General features: G+C 45.8%; 3 protein-coding genes across 4 annotated transcripts in view; 1 reads left to right on the forward strand and 2 right to left on the reverse strand.

Annotated features, from left to right (window-relative positions):
* The window catches only part of LOC126562130 (leucine-rich repeat-containing protein 15-like), a 487,244-nt gene that overhangs the window by 366,520 nt on the left and 104,292 nt on the right, over positions 1 to 16,432 (forward strand). The gene's annotated exons all lie outside the window — the stretch shown is intronic.
* On the reverse strand, positions 1,641 to 5,795 carry LOC126560993 (probable serine/threonine-protein kinase kinX). Its single transcript, XM_050216942.1, has 9 exons — positions 5,440 to 5,795; positions 4,679 to 5,360; positions 4,333 to 4,534; positions 3,836 to 3,951; positions 3,445 to 3,748; positions 3,342 to 3,376; positions 2,624 to 2,995; positions 2,378 to 2,531; positions 1,641 to 2,308 (listed from the first exon to the last, which is right to left on the reverse strand). The coding sequence occupies exons 1-9, from the start codon at positions 5,793 to 5,795 to the stop codon at positions 1,641 to 1,643; spliced, it is 2,889 nt and encodes a 962-aa protein (XP_050072899.1).
* Positions 11,260 to 15,315, reverse strand: LOC126560994 (vigilin). The gene is made up of 2 exons (XM_050216943.1): positions 12,986 to 15,315; positions 11,260 to 12,893 (listed from the first exon to the last, which is right to left on the reverse strand). The coding sequence occupies exons 1-2, from the start codon at positions 15,246 to 15,248 to the stop codon at positions 11,260 to 11,262; spliced, it is 3,897 nt and encodes a 1,298-aa protein (XP_050072900.1). The 5' UTR covers positions 15,249 to 15,315.

Raw genomic sequence — 16,432 nt, forward strand, 5'->3', positions numbered from 1 at the left:
CGATGCAAAGATTACCGAAAAAAGAATCATTCCAGCTACTTGTATTAGTGTGTACCAACCATTTGCTAAGCATGTCAATGAGCACAATCGCACCAACAAGAATTAATACTACCAGCTGCAGAAAGATGTCTATCCACGTGTGCATCTCCATTACCTGAAACCGTTGCAAAAAATAATACTTTTATGTTTTATTCTAATAATGCCTCAAATACTGTGTGTTAAAAAAATGAAAAAAAAATTCAAACAACTTGAAAATTCCGATTTAAAGGGTGTCGGAAGCGACGATACCGGCGGCGCTCTTTGCACGCTTTGAAGTGACGACTGATCATCCAACTTTCATCTTGTTTTTCTTGGCCTGCTCAGAGATGAGCACGTCTGGCTGAGTTGGCCAGGTCTCCAATCCGTTTCCAGGAATCTCGGTCTAGGGTTGCAATCCTCCATCTACGATTGCAACTGATTTTCGACAGATTTGACTCCACTTGCTGCAGCCAACGAGCTCGATGTGTTCCTCTACGCCTAGTGCCGCAAAGATCGCTCTAACCAGCACCTTCTTCTGCTAAAATTTTTAGATACTTCTGACTACAGATCAGTTCAGCGGATTATTATCCTTCCGAACGTACGGTATCTCATTCCCATCATACAGCTTCCGAGCCCGCGATGTAACGCATGTGGCCTGCTGTTCATTTCGTTTTGATTTTTTTCTTATTCTTTTTGATGATGCGGGACGAAAAATGGCTCGTGGTTAAATACAACACTATGACTCATAATTTTTTCTCCCGGAGTATAATGGTATGCTTCAGCATGCTAAACGTTGATCAAACATTAACCACAGTTTTGCTACCTTATTCGCTTCCATCATACGCGGTCGAAACGAACATCCATTAAGGTATTACCACCATACACCATGGCAGTAAAATAAGCCACAAGATATCGTTCAACACCAACCAAATCCCCTTGAAGGGATGACTTACGCTGTAGATACTTTCGATGCTGTTGCTCCTTTATTCACCCGTTTTACACACTCACACCTTAATACTTTATGTAAGATGGACATCGAACCTTAAACGATCTGGTACTATGTAGTTTTATGCGCCGGTTGTAATCGTTTTCTGTACCTTACGCAGGTATTCTAGAGAGCGACGTGCCTGCTGCAAGTATAAAGAATCTTGCGCAAACCACAACATACGATACACAACGGTCGATAGCGAGTCATTATTTATAAACGTATAAACTCGAAAAAAGAGTTGAAAGTTAATTACTGCTATTGAAACATCTCCAATATTTTTTGTAGTAATGAAATAATTATTAAAACTTGTTCATTGAAATTTAATTTAATTTAAAGTTTCTCATCAAACAGCTGTTTGCAATATGAGTGACTCGCCCACTGTGCAGCTGTCAACCAAACGGCGGGGAAACCATTAACAGCATGCATGAAACATTAGCACGTGCATAAATTAATAAGCTCAATATCTGATTGGAGATTTTGTTTACCAATTTCGTTCTTTTGTGGTCCGAATTTAAGAAGTAAACTGTTGCAAATAGGAAACGACCATTATTTCTTTATTAAAACAAACTAAAAAATTCAACAATCCCAATCTAGCAATTTACACATTCAAATTACAAACAAAAACAGCCGAAAATTATCGTTCCATCATCGACAGCAGTGGTTTGATGTTATCAAATTGAACTGTTAGCACACCTAATTCATCGTGCTCGTGCTCGAAATCATAAATCGGTGTCACGATTTCCATTTGCGACACGTTCTGTTTCAATACATTCTGCAGCTCGCTGCGAAGTTTAACGGAAGCGTATCCTATATCCTCACTCGGATTTCCACTGGCAGTACGATCCTCATTCACCACCACAAACCGTACCGTGCCGTCGTTTCCTGCCGGATGAAGCATTTTCTTCAGCTGTGCGCATCGTGCTGCGTATCGTTTGGCATCCAGTTCGATTGTTACGTTAAAATCGAACGTATGCTCTAGCTGAATGCCACCGTCCGGGGACACAAACTTGGCCGAATGGGGCGTTTCCAGCCGATGGCCGTAAAGATCGAGAAAGGTAAACTCGACGTAGTAAAGTGACACCTTGGCAGCTAGCATACGGTCGACGGCTGATTCGTGCCACCGTACGGACCGTATCTTGATCGTAAGCGTATCTGCGATGGATTGTTTCGTGTTAAATGTTCGATTCGGTATCGAGACACTAGCTGTTCCGGCGGGATTCTCCGCTATTTTGTGCCACATCGACGGAAGACGTTGTATGTTGAAGAAACGGGCGTAATTTTCCTGCATCGAATGTTCGCCATCTGCAGGGAGAAGACAGGAGATATGTCATATTTGTGCCGTAAAAAATGTTCGTCCCCCATACACAGTACCTTTCACAGACGATTGTTTGGTGTTGGAGGTACCATCACGGAAAGAGATCCGTCGTTTTTCTGATGCAGTAGATATTGTTGATGCTCGATCCGTATCTCTACGACGTGCTGCATTTTGTAGGGCGTAGAATTGTTCGTTCTCGCGGAATGATTGCTGGAAAATGGACATTTAAAACCGTGTTTCAGCTAGCGAACAATAGATGGCGCTATATGTTAACGGCTTTCTTGGGTAGCTAAAAAACTTACCTCCAACCGTTCAGGGTAACTATTCGCAATCAGCAGCTCAACGTTACTTGGCTTTGAAGGTTCGTCCGTACGATTGTCCATAATTTGGGACAGCTTCGGTATCATTTGGCTAACGCTGACCTGTCGCGACAACAGCTGAATAGCTTCTGCCGTCTCGTAAGCGTGCCGTTCGCGACTCATACGTGCGACTACTGACGAACGGCTGGGAGAATGCGGTCCTAGAGCCATTGGTAACGTATCCCGGGCGGGCACTCGTCGCTCAACGGGTGCAGGTTGTTTAAGGAACACTTTACTCGCTTCTAGGCTGGAAGCTTGCGTATCGATTTTATCTTCTCGTTCCGTCTGTACTGACGCATTTTCCGATAGACGTATCTGAAGTCATCAATAAACAGAATTCAAACGAAAAAAAAGAAAATAAGAATTGAACTTTCGGTTATTAATACAGTCACTCTAGTAGGCATATTGTTGTACTAGCTCGTTATCGATGGACACAAATTTCTTCTATTATCACACGCGTTTTACATTCGTTCTACCTAAATTCTACAATAGTTTAGAGCTTGTGAGAGTGTGACAAAACTGGTCATTTATAGTGATTTTTATAGTGGTAAGCATATGGAAGGAAAACACGTTGTCCAACAGCAGTCTCTATCTAAGTCGTCAAACCAGTCGATGATTTAAAGGAAAGGAAGATAAACAGGCGGCACATCGTTTAACCTACCGGCGATACCGGGCGAACCTCTTTGATAGGTGATGCTGAAAAAGAAATTAATACGAGTTAAGTAAACTTCATCTACCAACAAATGCAAATAGATAATCCCAACCTTCTAAGCTCTTTAGACTGTGCTCCAGGTGCGTTCGCTCCTCGGCCAACAGTTCGTTCTCGGTGCGCAAACCTTCCAGCATTACCGACAGCGTATCGTTGTCCTGCTGCAATGTCTTCAGCTTTTCGAGCAACTCACGCTGCGATGCCTTCGTAACGAGTTCCTCCTCTTTCAGCGTGTCGATCTGCTTCAGCAGCTCCTCATTGTGTTTCCGCAGCTCGTCCAGCTGGTACTTGAGCAACTTGTTTTCGTCCACGATTTTAGTAAAGTTTTCTTGCTGTCGCTTCAGAAAATCGCGCTCAATCTTGGGTGGGGTAGGATTAAGGGAAGAGATTTAGTGCGTGTTCTCAAGAATACAGGTATAGTTATAGGCAGAGCTGTAGACGCGTACCTCCACTTCGGACATGTTTTCCTTGAGCTTTTCAATATTTTTCTTTAGACGTTCACATTCCTCAAATAGGGACACGTTTTTGTCCTTCTCCTTGCGTATTTGGGCTTCAAGATCACCTGTGGAATGGTAACGGTAACGGCAAGAGTAAAATCAGCTTTTTAAATCATAGTGTAGACTAACAGCTCTATTGTGATATCCTTTAGGGACTTCTTCCCTATTTTTACAAAAAAAAAGACAAACAGAAACACCCTTGAGACCTTGGAGGAATGCATCTAGAAATTCTACACTAAATTCTTTTCTTTATGACATTAATTCTTGAATAAACAGCATTTCGGTTGTACAATATCGAAAGAAAAGACATTAATCGTTTAGAACAGCTTAGGATATAAGTGGCACTCACTATGACGAGGGCACTCAAAACCAAACCCCCACTCCAACAAACACTAGCAGTCCCGCAACCGCCAAACCCCATTAATAGACAGCTCACTTTCTCCTACCTTGCTTCCGCATCTCGTGCTCCATCGAACGCTTCTGCTCGTCCACCTGTCGCTGCAGTTCCTTTGCCAGATCCTCCACCTGTCGGTTAAGGTTAAGTATTTCGAGGTTTTCCGCCGCGTTCCGCTTCATAATTTCGTACGAAAGTTTCTCCTCCAGCTGGCGGGCAAGCAGCGAACTTTTTTCCTTCTCATTTTGCAGCTCCTTCACGTAGGCGGGAAAGAAAAAAAAAAACAATGGGAGGAAAATATCGTAAAAGCGTGCACCATCCGACACGTGGTGACCTCTGCCATGTGTAGTAGTGCAGCGAAAAAGCGAACCCCACCAAAAATCGATACCCAAACTAACCTTGTGGAGATATTTGATGTTTAGCTTCATTTTGACGAGGTCGGTTTCGCGTGTTTGTTGCTCCGTTCGATGACGCTCACAGTCCGGACATTGCGCCTGTCGCGGTTTGGATCGTTCCGAACGTTGGCGGCGATCCTTTGAGTTTAAGATCTTCGTACCTCCAACGAGTCCATTGGTTTCCATTCTACTCGAGCCTCGTCGATCGCTTCCATGCAGATCCTCACTGCCACCGGACAGTACATCCCGATCCTCATCCACAGCACCGGCTCGCTCATCATTCTCATCGTCATCATCATCATCCTCCTCTTCATCGTCCGCACCGTACGACTTACGATGGCTGTTTCGACGAGCCATCTCGCCAGGACTGTCCTCATCATCGTCCTCTGTACGATCGTCTGTACTGTTCCGGCGACCTCCCGCTCCAACCGGACGATGGTGACGAGCTTCCTCCTCCTCGTCGTACCCATCATTCGACGGTGACGAAGACTTGCACTCTCGACGACCCGCCACATCCGGTTCCTTCGCTGGACGTGCACTCTTCGAACGGCGTTGAGCGCTTGTCCTTGCACTGTTGGCCTTGCTAGCACTTTCCATCCGTCGTCCTTCGGTAGACGTGGCACGGCGAAGGGCTTCCAATTTTTCGTGAAGCTCCCGCCGCTGTAGTTCCAGGTCGTGCAATCTGCTGAAAGGAACAACCCCAAAAATCAATTACCTGCAGGGAACACAAACAAGTACATACATGGCCTCGCCTGCCCACTTACCTGTAGTGTTCGCTCGAGGCCATATCGAGCCGTGATTTGGATCGATTGTTGCTCTCGTTCGACAGACGCGTCAGCTTCGTTTTTAGCCGCTTTATCAACTCTTCCTGCTCGAGGAACCGTTTCTTGATGGTGTAATTCTCGTCGCAAAGGCTCAGATATTTGTCTTCCAGCTCGCGCCGTGTCAGCTTCGACACCATCAGCCTGTGGTTGATCAGATGCCGCTGGCAAAGGTCGATCGGTGGCCGATAGTTTTCCGAGTACGGTGAGGCACTGACCGGACGGCCTGATCTCCTGCCACCGCTGGTCATCGCCACGTTGCCGGCGGTGTCTTTCTCGCGCACCGAATCCTTCCCCATCGTCGGCAGGTGCGATTGGGGTGTTCCGACTCACTGGATAGGAGTTTCTAGTTTTCACTAGAATTTGGTTACACAAATACACTTATGGACACACGTACACAAACACGCGCGAACTCTCGAGTCTCTAGGTCAGCATGGCAGGCAGGCAGACGAAGGTACGTCGTGTTACCATTTTTGCACGGTCGAAATGAAGCCCAGCAAAACAACAACCAAACACAAAAATCTCACACTATAGTGAGTGAGGAAAAACGCCAACACGTCAATAAAACAAAGCAAGGTTGCGCTGATGAACGAAAAGTGGTTCGATTTGTTGGTGTTTTTGTTAGAACCGTTGCTATTGGTAACGGCAGGTCGTATGCAGGCGATTGCATAGGGTTGCGTACAAGACGGAAGCAGAAACGGCTGTATGCAAGCGCGCGGGAAAACGGTGCACAGTGGTCTGGTTAGAATTGGAAAATTTATTGCTTTCCTAGTATGAGGAAGTTTGAGGAAAATATCTCTCTCGAACTTAACAGTAATTTCAGAATTGGAACTCCAATAAATCGTTACGACGACTTAACGACCTACTAGGTCGCGCCGGTCATCGAATGGCTTGTTACTTATTACTTACTTATCAGAGGCTACAACCTCTTCGGAGCCTTCGAAGCAGCTCACGGTCTAGTGCCATCGTCTGTGTCTATCCAATATACCAGCCATTCTGTTGGACGCGTCCTCGCCATCACTCTCTTTCTATTTCCATTTGTGGGCTGGGTCCTTTGGTGCCGTTCTCATGACTTGGTAAAACATTCTGTACATTTTTCCCTCGAACACGACTAAAAGGGGTTTCAAGTCTCAAAGACGTATGTGAGTGACTGGGACAAAGTTCAAATTTCTACACAGTTCGCCGATCGCGACAGGTGTTTTAAGTGGAAAAGTTTCCTCAGACTCTAGAACGTATCTTAACATCTATGATGTGGTCGGTACTGACAGTTGATGTCAGATAGGTTTAGAAGACGGAAAGAGAAGATATTGTCAACATTTTTATTGAACGCAAGCGACGAACGGAAAGTGTATTATACGATCTCCATTATTAACTCCAATTCTGTCGAACGGTGAAATCTACGCAGTAGAGTTGCTTTTTGCTGTATATAACTTTATACAAAAGACGACAGGTTTTCTTTCAGGAGTTTGTTTTTTTTCTTTTTGAACAATTCTAAAAATTTAGTCATCTTTACTATAACTATGACTAAAAAAACTGAAAAAACACACCCCGAATGATTACAGAAAATGTAATAAGTTTTATTATACCACAAATTAGGTATTAGCTTCCCCGGCCGCACCAAACAAGCACGCCAGCAACGTCTCACAATTGCTGTTTCTCACTTTACGCTGCTTTTACGGGGATTTTCCCCGAAATTTCGCAAACATGTTGCGACATTTTATCGCACCTTCTCTCTTTTCTCTCCCTCTCTATCCCCCCGATACGCTTGTTAGCTTACTAATTGCAAACCCCAACGCATAATTATTACACCTGCCAACGATTTGAGTGAGAGAGGGAGTTTTTGTTTTGTATTCCATCATCTCATGTGAGAATATTTTTTGTGATTTTACCGTCTCGTCTTTTTAATTGTAAAAAAAGGAAGCTAATGCAGAGTTCTCGTTCTCATGTGCACGCACACGTGTGTGTTGCAAATCCTTCTTAGTACAGGACGATCTTTGTAAGCGCCCTCTGCAGTAAAGCTGTGGAAGCTTTGTACAGGTTCAGTGCAGAATTTTACTCGTTTAGTCGATCAAACCGAGAGCGAAAGTTGTGTACCGTTTTCGCTTTAAGCGAACCGGTACCGGGCGTAGGTAGTGTTTTGTAGGCTTTATAGGCTTGATTGTAGGGCTGTTTGTTAAATATTGTTTTTTCTTCCACTTTCTCCCTCTCATTTGTCTGTTTTCTTGCAGTTTTTTTTTCGAGCAATTTCGTTTAGTTTAATCGTAGTAACCCATCAATATACATATTTTCTTCTGTGATCGCTTCGAATCCCTTTTGTTATTGCGTTTCTGTCCTGTTTTCTTTTAGTATTTTTTCGCTTTCTCTTTTTTTCTCTTTCTCTCTCTCTACCTCTGTTTCTTTATAACTATAGGTTTCAATATATGTATATATATATAGTGTTGTATAATTAGTTTTCTTCCCGGGCCGCTTCTTTCATTTCACATAATTGCAGCATTTTGTTTCTTTCCTCCTTCCTTTTACCTTTCTTAATCGGCTTGTTTGTAGCCTTTTGCACCCATTCGCTGTTTACCCACTTAGTAGTTTCCTTAATTTACTCAGTTATTATTGTTTTCTATATATGTGTGTGTGCCTCTGTCTTGTCTGACTGTTTTATTTATCTGTATGAATGCATTTTCATGTTTTCAGTTTTTTTTTCAGTTTTCGCGCACTTTTTGTTTTGTTTTGGTGTCCTAGAGCACTGTGTGTTTCTGTTATCCCACTGTGGCAACACAACACAACTATGTATATGTGTCCGACCAAAAACACGTCAGGAACCGTTTTCTAACCACGTTCCCAAAAACACGTGGCGCACACCGACAGACCACGTGTCTTTTTTGATAGTGAAAATAATATTTGATTATCAAAATATGTGTATATATATATATTGTTGTGTGTATATATATCTCTTTCCTACGACATTTTTTGTTACAGTTTTTTTAACTTCTGCTTTGTTACCTCCGTTTTTTTTACTTCTCTATTATTTCTAGCACTACTTCCTCCAAATCCAAATTGCAGACACTATCCAGATAGTAGAAAAAGACAACCAAAGTAGTAGTACATGTAAAGATGCAGCACGGCATGATCAGCAAAACAGATTAACAAAACGTTACGCGCACAATGCTGTTACTGTAGAGCGGAGTGGTGTGGTGTGTAGCAAAAAGAGAGGAAGGGCTTTTTCCTTTTTTCTTCCCCCCACCCCCTCCTCCGCACTACCCTACTTATACGTTTAATCTACTATTTCTCTATCGGCTTTATAGTCCCTTTCGCTCTAGCTCGATGTATATCTCTCGATCGCTCGCGATCTACTCGTCGTCCCCTAGTGGAGGAAAAATTGACAATCTCACAACGGTAAAGCAATATAATAGTAAAACAAAAAACGAAAACAATCAAACCACAAACATTCCACCACACCTCCTCTAATTCACTATTATAAATCTTTCTCTTTCCTGTGAACGCTCCTTTTTTTCACGACGGGCCATTGTATAGTGCCAGATGAGCAAAACATGTGTTTTTGTTTTAATTTTATTGTTTGTTGTTGTTTTTTTGTCTTTATTAATTAGTGTGGATTGGGGGGCAGGGGGTCTTAGAAAGTTATGATACAATTTCTTCTGCGTTTGTGTGTGTGTTTCTTTTCTTCTGTCGACAGAATATTTTGCTCGTAGCTTCGTTATTACATACACACACACACAAACACAAATTCGTTTATCCACATTCACATCCGTTCGTTCGCACCTGACCGACGAGCGATTGAGCTTTTTAGCTACAGCATAACTAGCATAACACATGCACTCACACACATACACACCTGCCAAGAACATGATTATTAAGCGCTAAATTCCGTAGAGTCCTTTTCACCCCTTCCCGAGGGGAAGCAACCTGGTGTGGGGTATGGGGGAAAGGGAAGAGAGTGAACACGCACACGGGAAGGATTCTCGGATTGCCCCCGCAGGACGATTGATCTACTACTTAAACGATAAACGGTTCCGGTTGTGTGTAATAAATGATTGCTTTAGGTAAGATTTCGTCGTCGGAGTTTTGATTTCCTTTCGGCCATCAGGTGCATGTCAGTTGACACGTGGTTGAAAATCCTTTTGCGAGCGCGGGTAGGGTAGAAGGAAGGTTAAAAAAAAGAAGGAAATCAAATGATGAACCATTATAATTTTTGTTAGCTTTACAATAAGAGAGAGAGAGAGAGAGAGAGAGAGAGAGAGAGAGAGAGAGAAAGAGAAAGAGAGAAGGCACAACATTCGAAACGAACCAATATACTAAAACCCCATTGTGTGTAATCAGATGTTTAGTGTTGGAAACAAAAAACTGAACAGCAAAATTAAAAACTAAAAACCAGTGTATTGGTAAAGATATGATTATTATTAATCCCCGATACGCGTTTTTTCTTCTCCTCCTCCTCCACATGGTGTGAGCAGAGCAACAAATCGTTTATAACACATTTGATTATTCCCACAGTGCGCCCTACATGCTAAATATTCCGTGTTGGCTTTTGCAATTCCGTGTGTGTTCGTCTTTCATTCCTTTACCTAATTGCTAATCCGAGGATCGTTTGTTTCTCCGAAGAGGACTGTCGAAGTCCTTTTTTTTGTAAGTCATTGCACTTTTTTTTTTCTTCTTTGCGGTTTTGAGGATGCGTGAGTGTGAGAATTTGCACGGCTGTTACAAAACGCGTCCACAATGTGTCCAAATGTTTGTATTTGATGATCGTCACAAGATCGACAGCGTTTAGACAAGTCGAAATCAAATGTCTGCCTATGTTTTAAGCGATTCAAGATGCACAACTGTCTAACACTAACACACACACACCCCATTGTTTTTTGCATTGTTTTGGTGTTGTTTTTATACGACGTATACTTCAACATTGAACAAAAAAAAAAAAAAATAAAGAAAAATCTACGCAAGTTTTAAATAACACATAAGGTACAAAAACAATTGCTTATTTTCTCATGAACACGAACAACAAATAAAATGAACAAAGTGCGGTAAGAATGGGTGTGTGACTTTGTGTCAAAGTCATTGTGGTGCTGTAGTGAATCTACTCGAGAAACACGCATCCATCTTGATTAAGGAGAAAGATTTAAAATTTACAGGGTATCTCTTAGGCCACCTCAACAGCATAACACAATCTGTCAACAGTGTAAAAATCAACTCCGAAATTGTACATGCAATCCGAACCCCAAGTAAACCCTATTGAACATGATCGCGAACCCATCTTTTAACATTGTGGACAAATAATGTTACGCTGTTGAAGCTAGCCTTAGCAACCTTGTAAATATAGAATTTGAAATCAGTAAATTTACGTTTCCTTTCCCCAGCCCGAAGTTATCCTTTGCTTTAGTACTGATTTCTACGCGCTACACTGCTTAATAGATAATTGTTTGCTTATATACACTGCAGTACATCGTTATGGAATTACTTTGACTTGTATTACGGGAGGAATACGCCGAGGATCGTTGACAAAAAATGTATGATTGCCGAGTATAAAGTAGAAAATAAAATTTGTTTAGCAAACAAAAGAAAATCTAAATCCCAATAACTTTGCATAGAAAATTGCAAAATAAACGGTAGCACAGAATATCCGTCTGGTTATTGCCCTTATCCCTCTCAATGTTGCCATTTTTCTCTTGAACAAACACACAAACACACAAACATGTCGTCGCAACACACACACACACACACACCCACCCACCCACCTCACCTAAGCCCCCGATTTCCTTAATGATTCCAGGATGATGGATTCCAGGCGGAGTTCATTGGCGTCTGCGTGTTGCTGCTGTCTGCATTGGTGGCTGGTGCCGGTGCACCCGGACCACCGCCAAGTCCACCAAAGTCCGGGAAGTCCTCAAGCGATTGCGTGTTGGGTGCCGCCTTACGTTCCCACGGTGCGCCGGTCACTACGAAGCCCTGCTTGTTAGTTTGCTGGTTTGCCAGCGTATCCTCCATGATCTGGGAGAAGGTGGTCGGTTGGGATGGGGCAGCCGACACGTCCTGCAGGAACTCTTCCTCCAGGTTGAGCAGGTAGTCGCGGCAAGCCTCTACGTTGTCCGGTGTGCCGGCAAGCGTCACCAGCGACTTGTCCGCATCGTCCATCCGTGGGAAGGTAATGTCCACACCGAACTGTTCCTTAATCTCGCGCAGCCGCTTGCCACGGAATCCGATGAAGCGCCGATGGACGCGCTCGTCCAGATGAATCTCTTCCTTGTACACTGAGCTGAGCGTGTCGACCATGGCGAGAATTTCATCCCGTGCTGCCAGTGCCTTCTCTTCATACCCCTGGATCGTGATGATGCTGTTCTGTGGATCGTCTTGCTTCGGGAAAGTAATCTGCACATCATGATTGGCCCGGATCTTGTTGATAACCACACCACGGCGACCAATGATCTTCTGATGGTACACTGGGTCCACCTCCAGCTTCACCTCGAACGAGCGCAGCTCGCGATCCTTCCGATCCGCTTCCAGGTGCTTGATACGCTCGGCAATCGCTTCCTTTGCCTCCGCAATGGCCTGCTTCGTGCCCGTCAACTTAATGATGTCGAGCTTCTTGTCTTGCGGTGACATCTCGATGTGCACATCGTACGTGTTCATCAGTTCCTTCACGTCACGGCCCTTCTGTCCGATCAGCGAGCGGTGCAGATCGCACGGCACGTTGATCTCCTCGGTCAGCGGTACCAAAGCCAGTAGTGCTTCCTTTGCCAGCTCACACTTTTCCTTGTTGCCGCTGATTCGCACCAGATCGGAGGGACGCTGGACGGGTTCGGTTTGCTCACCACCATTCACAACCTCACCACCGTCAGCCGTGGCATTTTCCGCAGCCTGCGTCGTCGCATCACCGTTACCATTTTGCTGCTGAGCCGGATCGATGACGGGGGTTGGTGCTGCCATATCGACATTAGAGCTGCCACGCTCCGGGAACCGAATGTTAACACCAAACTCGTACGTAATGGCCTGCACCATCGAACCGCCACGACGCATCATGATGCGATGGTGGCGTGCGGGAATGTAACACTCGATCGTTACCATTGATTCCAGTTCCTGCACAATCTCCAGGATGCGCTGCTTGGCCGGCTCGATGCAGTCCTTGGGGCCCTTCAGCTTTACGCGATCGTTGCGATCATCACGGTCCATACGCGGGAACGAAATCGACATGCCGCCACATTCTTCCTCGATGCGATGCAACACTTTGCCACGGTTGGAGGTGAAATGCTTGTGGTACTTCGGCTGGACAATCACTTCATCCTCGACGATGTTGTCAATGCTCTTGATAATTGCTTCCAAGTCTGCCTGGGCCTCTTCGACCTGCTCCTTTTTGCCGATGATCGTGATCACTTCATTGTCCGTATCGTTGACGCCTATGAGAAAAAACGACAATTAACGACATTAGTTACGACGTTAGTTTTGTTCAAAGCATCAAGGATTCCTCCATTTCACTATCAAAACCTACCTGGGAAGATAACACGTGCACCGGTCTTGTCACGAATCTTCTTAATGGAAGCACCGTTCTTGCCGATCAGATACTTGTGGTGCTGCGACTTGGCCCGAATCTGCACCGAGTACGACGACAGCTCCTTCTCGCTTGCCAGCTCTAGCAGCTGCTGCTTGGCACGCTCTACATCTTCCTTCGGGCCGCGGATCACTACCTTATCGCTCTTTGCGTCCGAGTTCGGGAACTTGATCGACACACCGCCACACTCCTCCATTATCGAGTTCACCAGCATGCCACCCGTACCGATCAACGAGAGATGATGCTTTGCCGGAATTGTAACCTCCTCCGAAACGATGTTTCCCATCTCGTTCTGAATCTTCTGGATGCGATCGCGCGCCTCGTGCACATTCTCCTTCTTGCCCGTAATCATGATCACCTCCTTCGTATCGCTTTCGGACGGTAAATCGATCTTGGTTTGCGTTTCGTCGCGAATCTTCTTGATGTTGGCACCACCCTTGCCGACGATGTACTTGAAGAACTGCTTGAAAACCGGTACCTCCAGCACGAACGAGTTCTTCTGCAGCTCCTTCACGTACTGCGTCAGATACTTGTGGCACCGGTCGACGTCCTCCTTCATGCCGCGGATCTTCACAATGTCCGACTTGTCGTTCGGGCCCGGAAACACGATCTGCACCTGGTTGTGCTTTTCGCGAATCTCGCGAATCGTTTCACCCTTCGTACCAATGATCGTCTTGAACAGCCGGTGGTCGATGATGATCGATTCCTCCTTCTCGTTTTCCCACTTGGCAATCTTTTCCATCAGCTCCTGCTGCGCCTTAGCCACACCCTCGGCCGGGCCCTCGATGCGGATCGGTTTGGGGCTCTTCTCGTCGATGTTGATCTGCACGTCGTACTCCTCCTTCATGCGATTAATGTTGGCGCCTGCCTTGCCGATGATGTGCTTGCAGTGCACGGGATCCACCACCATCTCGGCCTGCCTTAGGCGTCCGGTCAGATCGTTCACCATCTTCTGCAGCTCCTCGGACGCGATCACGACCTGTTCCGGTGGGCCGTCGATCTTGATTTTATCCTCACTAAACTCGACGTGCACGTTCGGATGCTGGACGGAAAACTCCTTGATGTGGCCACCTTCGCGTCCGATGATGTATTTATGGATCCACTGCGGACACTCGAGCACCTCCGTGCGGATCGAGTGCGCCTTCTGGTACACCACGTTCAGCGCATTGCCCAGCTTGTCCTGCGGGCCGCGCAGCGTGATCGTATCGCTTGGCGAATCGCTCGGCGGCATTTCCACCGACACGCCCGTCTTCTGCAGAATCTCCTGGATGGTGGATCCGCGCGGCCCATACACGTAACGGTGCTGCGCTCGTACCACCTCAACCCCGACCGAGGTGCACTTTTTCTCCATCTCCTTGTAGATCGCCTCGATGCGTGCCTTCGCCGCCAGCACACCCTCCTTCTCGCCGGTGATGATGATCTCGTCCTTCTGCACCGACTGTGGCGGCACATTAATCTTGGCACCCGTTTCCTCCATCATCTTGGCCAGATTCTCACCGTACGCACCGAGTATGAACGGATGGTAGATCTTCGGCACATTAAACCGCTCGAACGCCTTGCGCGACTGCTCGTCCGACATGGTGCGAATTTCGTGCTCCGCCTTCTCGATGCCGTCCTTCGTACCGAGGATGGTGATCGCGTCCGATTCGTCGTTAATGCGCGGCACATTGATCTTGGTCTCGGTGGTGCGTTCCAGCTCGCGCAACCGCTCACCCCGCTTGCCCAGGATCCAGCGGTGGTGGTCGCGCGGGATGTTGATCGTCTTGCTGGCCTGCGTCTGGAAGTGTACCAGAATTTTGCGGCGCGCTTCGAGCACCTCGTGCACCTTACCCGTCACCAGGAACGTCAGCGACTGGTCTTTGCCACTCGAGATTTCGATGTGTGCATTCGTTTCCTTCATGATCGAATGACACGTACGCAGTGACTCGCCCTCGCCGAACTTGTCCGAATCGTACTTGCGCTCGCCGGACGCCACGATAAACACCTGGGTCACGATCGAGCTGCCGACGCGCATGTTCTGCGTGGACGGCGACAAGGTGCTGTTGAAGCGTGGCGGTTCACTCTCCGGCAGTGCCGGGAACAGATCGTCGTAGCAGGGTGTCGGTGCTGGGGCCGACACGTTGTTCTCGTAGCCCGCGTTACCGGCCACCAACTGCTGCTGCTGCTGATCCAATCCTGCCATCGGGTTTGTTGAATCCTCCATCCTTACTGCCTGCCCGCTTGTTGTTACTGCTCGGAAAGAAAAGTCCTATTTCGTTGCAAAATTGACAGTACAACTGGAACAAGAGAGACAAGAGGCATGATAAATGATTAGAATTGTAAAATAATTAAATGAATCCAGAAAATGACATCATTGGTTTATAACTCCTCCACTCTAAATATTGGATTATCGTCAAAACATTACAGATCTAGGGCCATGACTCAGAAACAACAAAAACATAGATATTGTGCTACGGGCAAAGAAGCTAGAGCTGTCTAGTTGGAAATAACATAAAAAATGACGGATATAGCTGCGAGTGTGTAGAACATTTCTCGTCACAGAAACGCCTCTGATACGCTAACTCTGTCCAAGTTTGCCGAAATTCTCAAGACCCTGCTGGGAAGAGCAGATTCCTCTCATATGTGATTAAATAAATTACTGTACAGCGCAAAGGATTCTGTAGGCCTCAGAATGCTTGTCTTCTCAGATCTTCTAACAAAAGACCAAACCCATAAACCGGTTACATTGTGACACGTGGCCAGCTGATCCGTCGTTGCTACCCAACAAAGAAAGTTCATTCTTCCGCAGCACCCAAAACGTAACTAAACAAGAGCCTAAAGGGCCAATTAGCAGTTCATCACAAAATATTGTGCCGTGTCGCTCTCGAGCAGTGTCTTTCCGTCATCTATTTTTCCCCCTTCCCAGATAAGTGAGAGCGACACAACAGTACGCGCGGTAATGATCTCCGTACGTCTATTGCCCTTAAGAAGATCCCGCATCTCTGTACGGTCCCCGCACCAAACCATGCGTTATGCTACTGCCCGCCGGTGAACGAACAAAATTCCATCGAACGGTCTGTGCATGTATGCGTCCTATGCAAACCACTCCAACAGAATGAAGAATTTACGCTGTTGTGTAAATCGCTTCTTCACAGTCGCAGTCAGTGGAGATAGAGCATCCCAATGTAGGGCAGCTTTGGCCCCAAAAACCATTTGGATGCAACGGATACATAGCCATAACTAAGTGATCCGTTGTGGTTCTGTGTGGTCGGTAAACAAAAAAAAGAAGAGAAACACAATTGAAACTACTTTAGATAGAGACTTTTTAATCTCTCTTTTCCCTCTCATTCTAACTTTGCTGTGTCGCCTGTTGTTTTGGAGGATTTCCTTTGAATATACTACATTTAC

The sequence above is a fragment of the Anopheles maculipalpis genome, chromosome 3RL, assembly GCF_943734695.1.
Source record: "Anopheles maculipalpis chromosome 3RL, idAnoMacuDA_375_x, whole genome shotgun sequence".
Taxonomy (NCBI): domain Eukaryota; kingdom Metazoa; phylum Arthropoda; class Insecta; order Diptera; family Culicidae; genus Anopheles; species Anopheles maculipalpis.

Coding starts and splice junctions, on each gene's coding strand:
- LOC126560993 (XM_050216942.1), bottom strand. CDS start 5,795: ATGGGGAAGGATTCGGTGCGCGAGAAAGACACCGCCGGCAACGTGGCG. Junction 3,952..4,332: donor GCACGAGATGCGGAAGCAAG/GTAGGAGAAAGT, acceptor ACCATTCCACAG/GTGATCTTGAAGCCCAAATA. Junction 3,749..3,835: donor AAAACATGTCCGAAGTGGAG/GTACGCGTCTAC, acceptor ACCCCACCCAAG/ATTGAGCGCGATTTTCTGAA.
- LOC126560994 (XM_050216943.1), bottom strand. CDS start 15,248: ATGGAGGATTCAACAAACCCGATGGCAGGATTGGATCAGCAGCAGCAG. Junction 12,894..12,985: donor TGCACGTGTTATCTTCCCAG/GTAGGTTTTGAT, acceptor TTTTTCTCATAG/GCGTCAACGATACGGACAAT.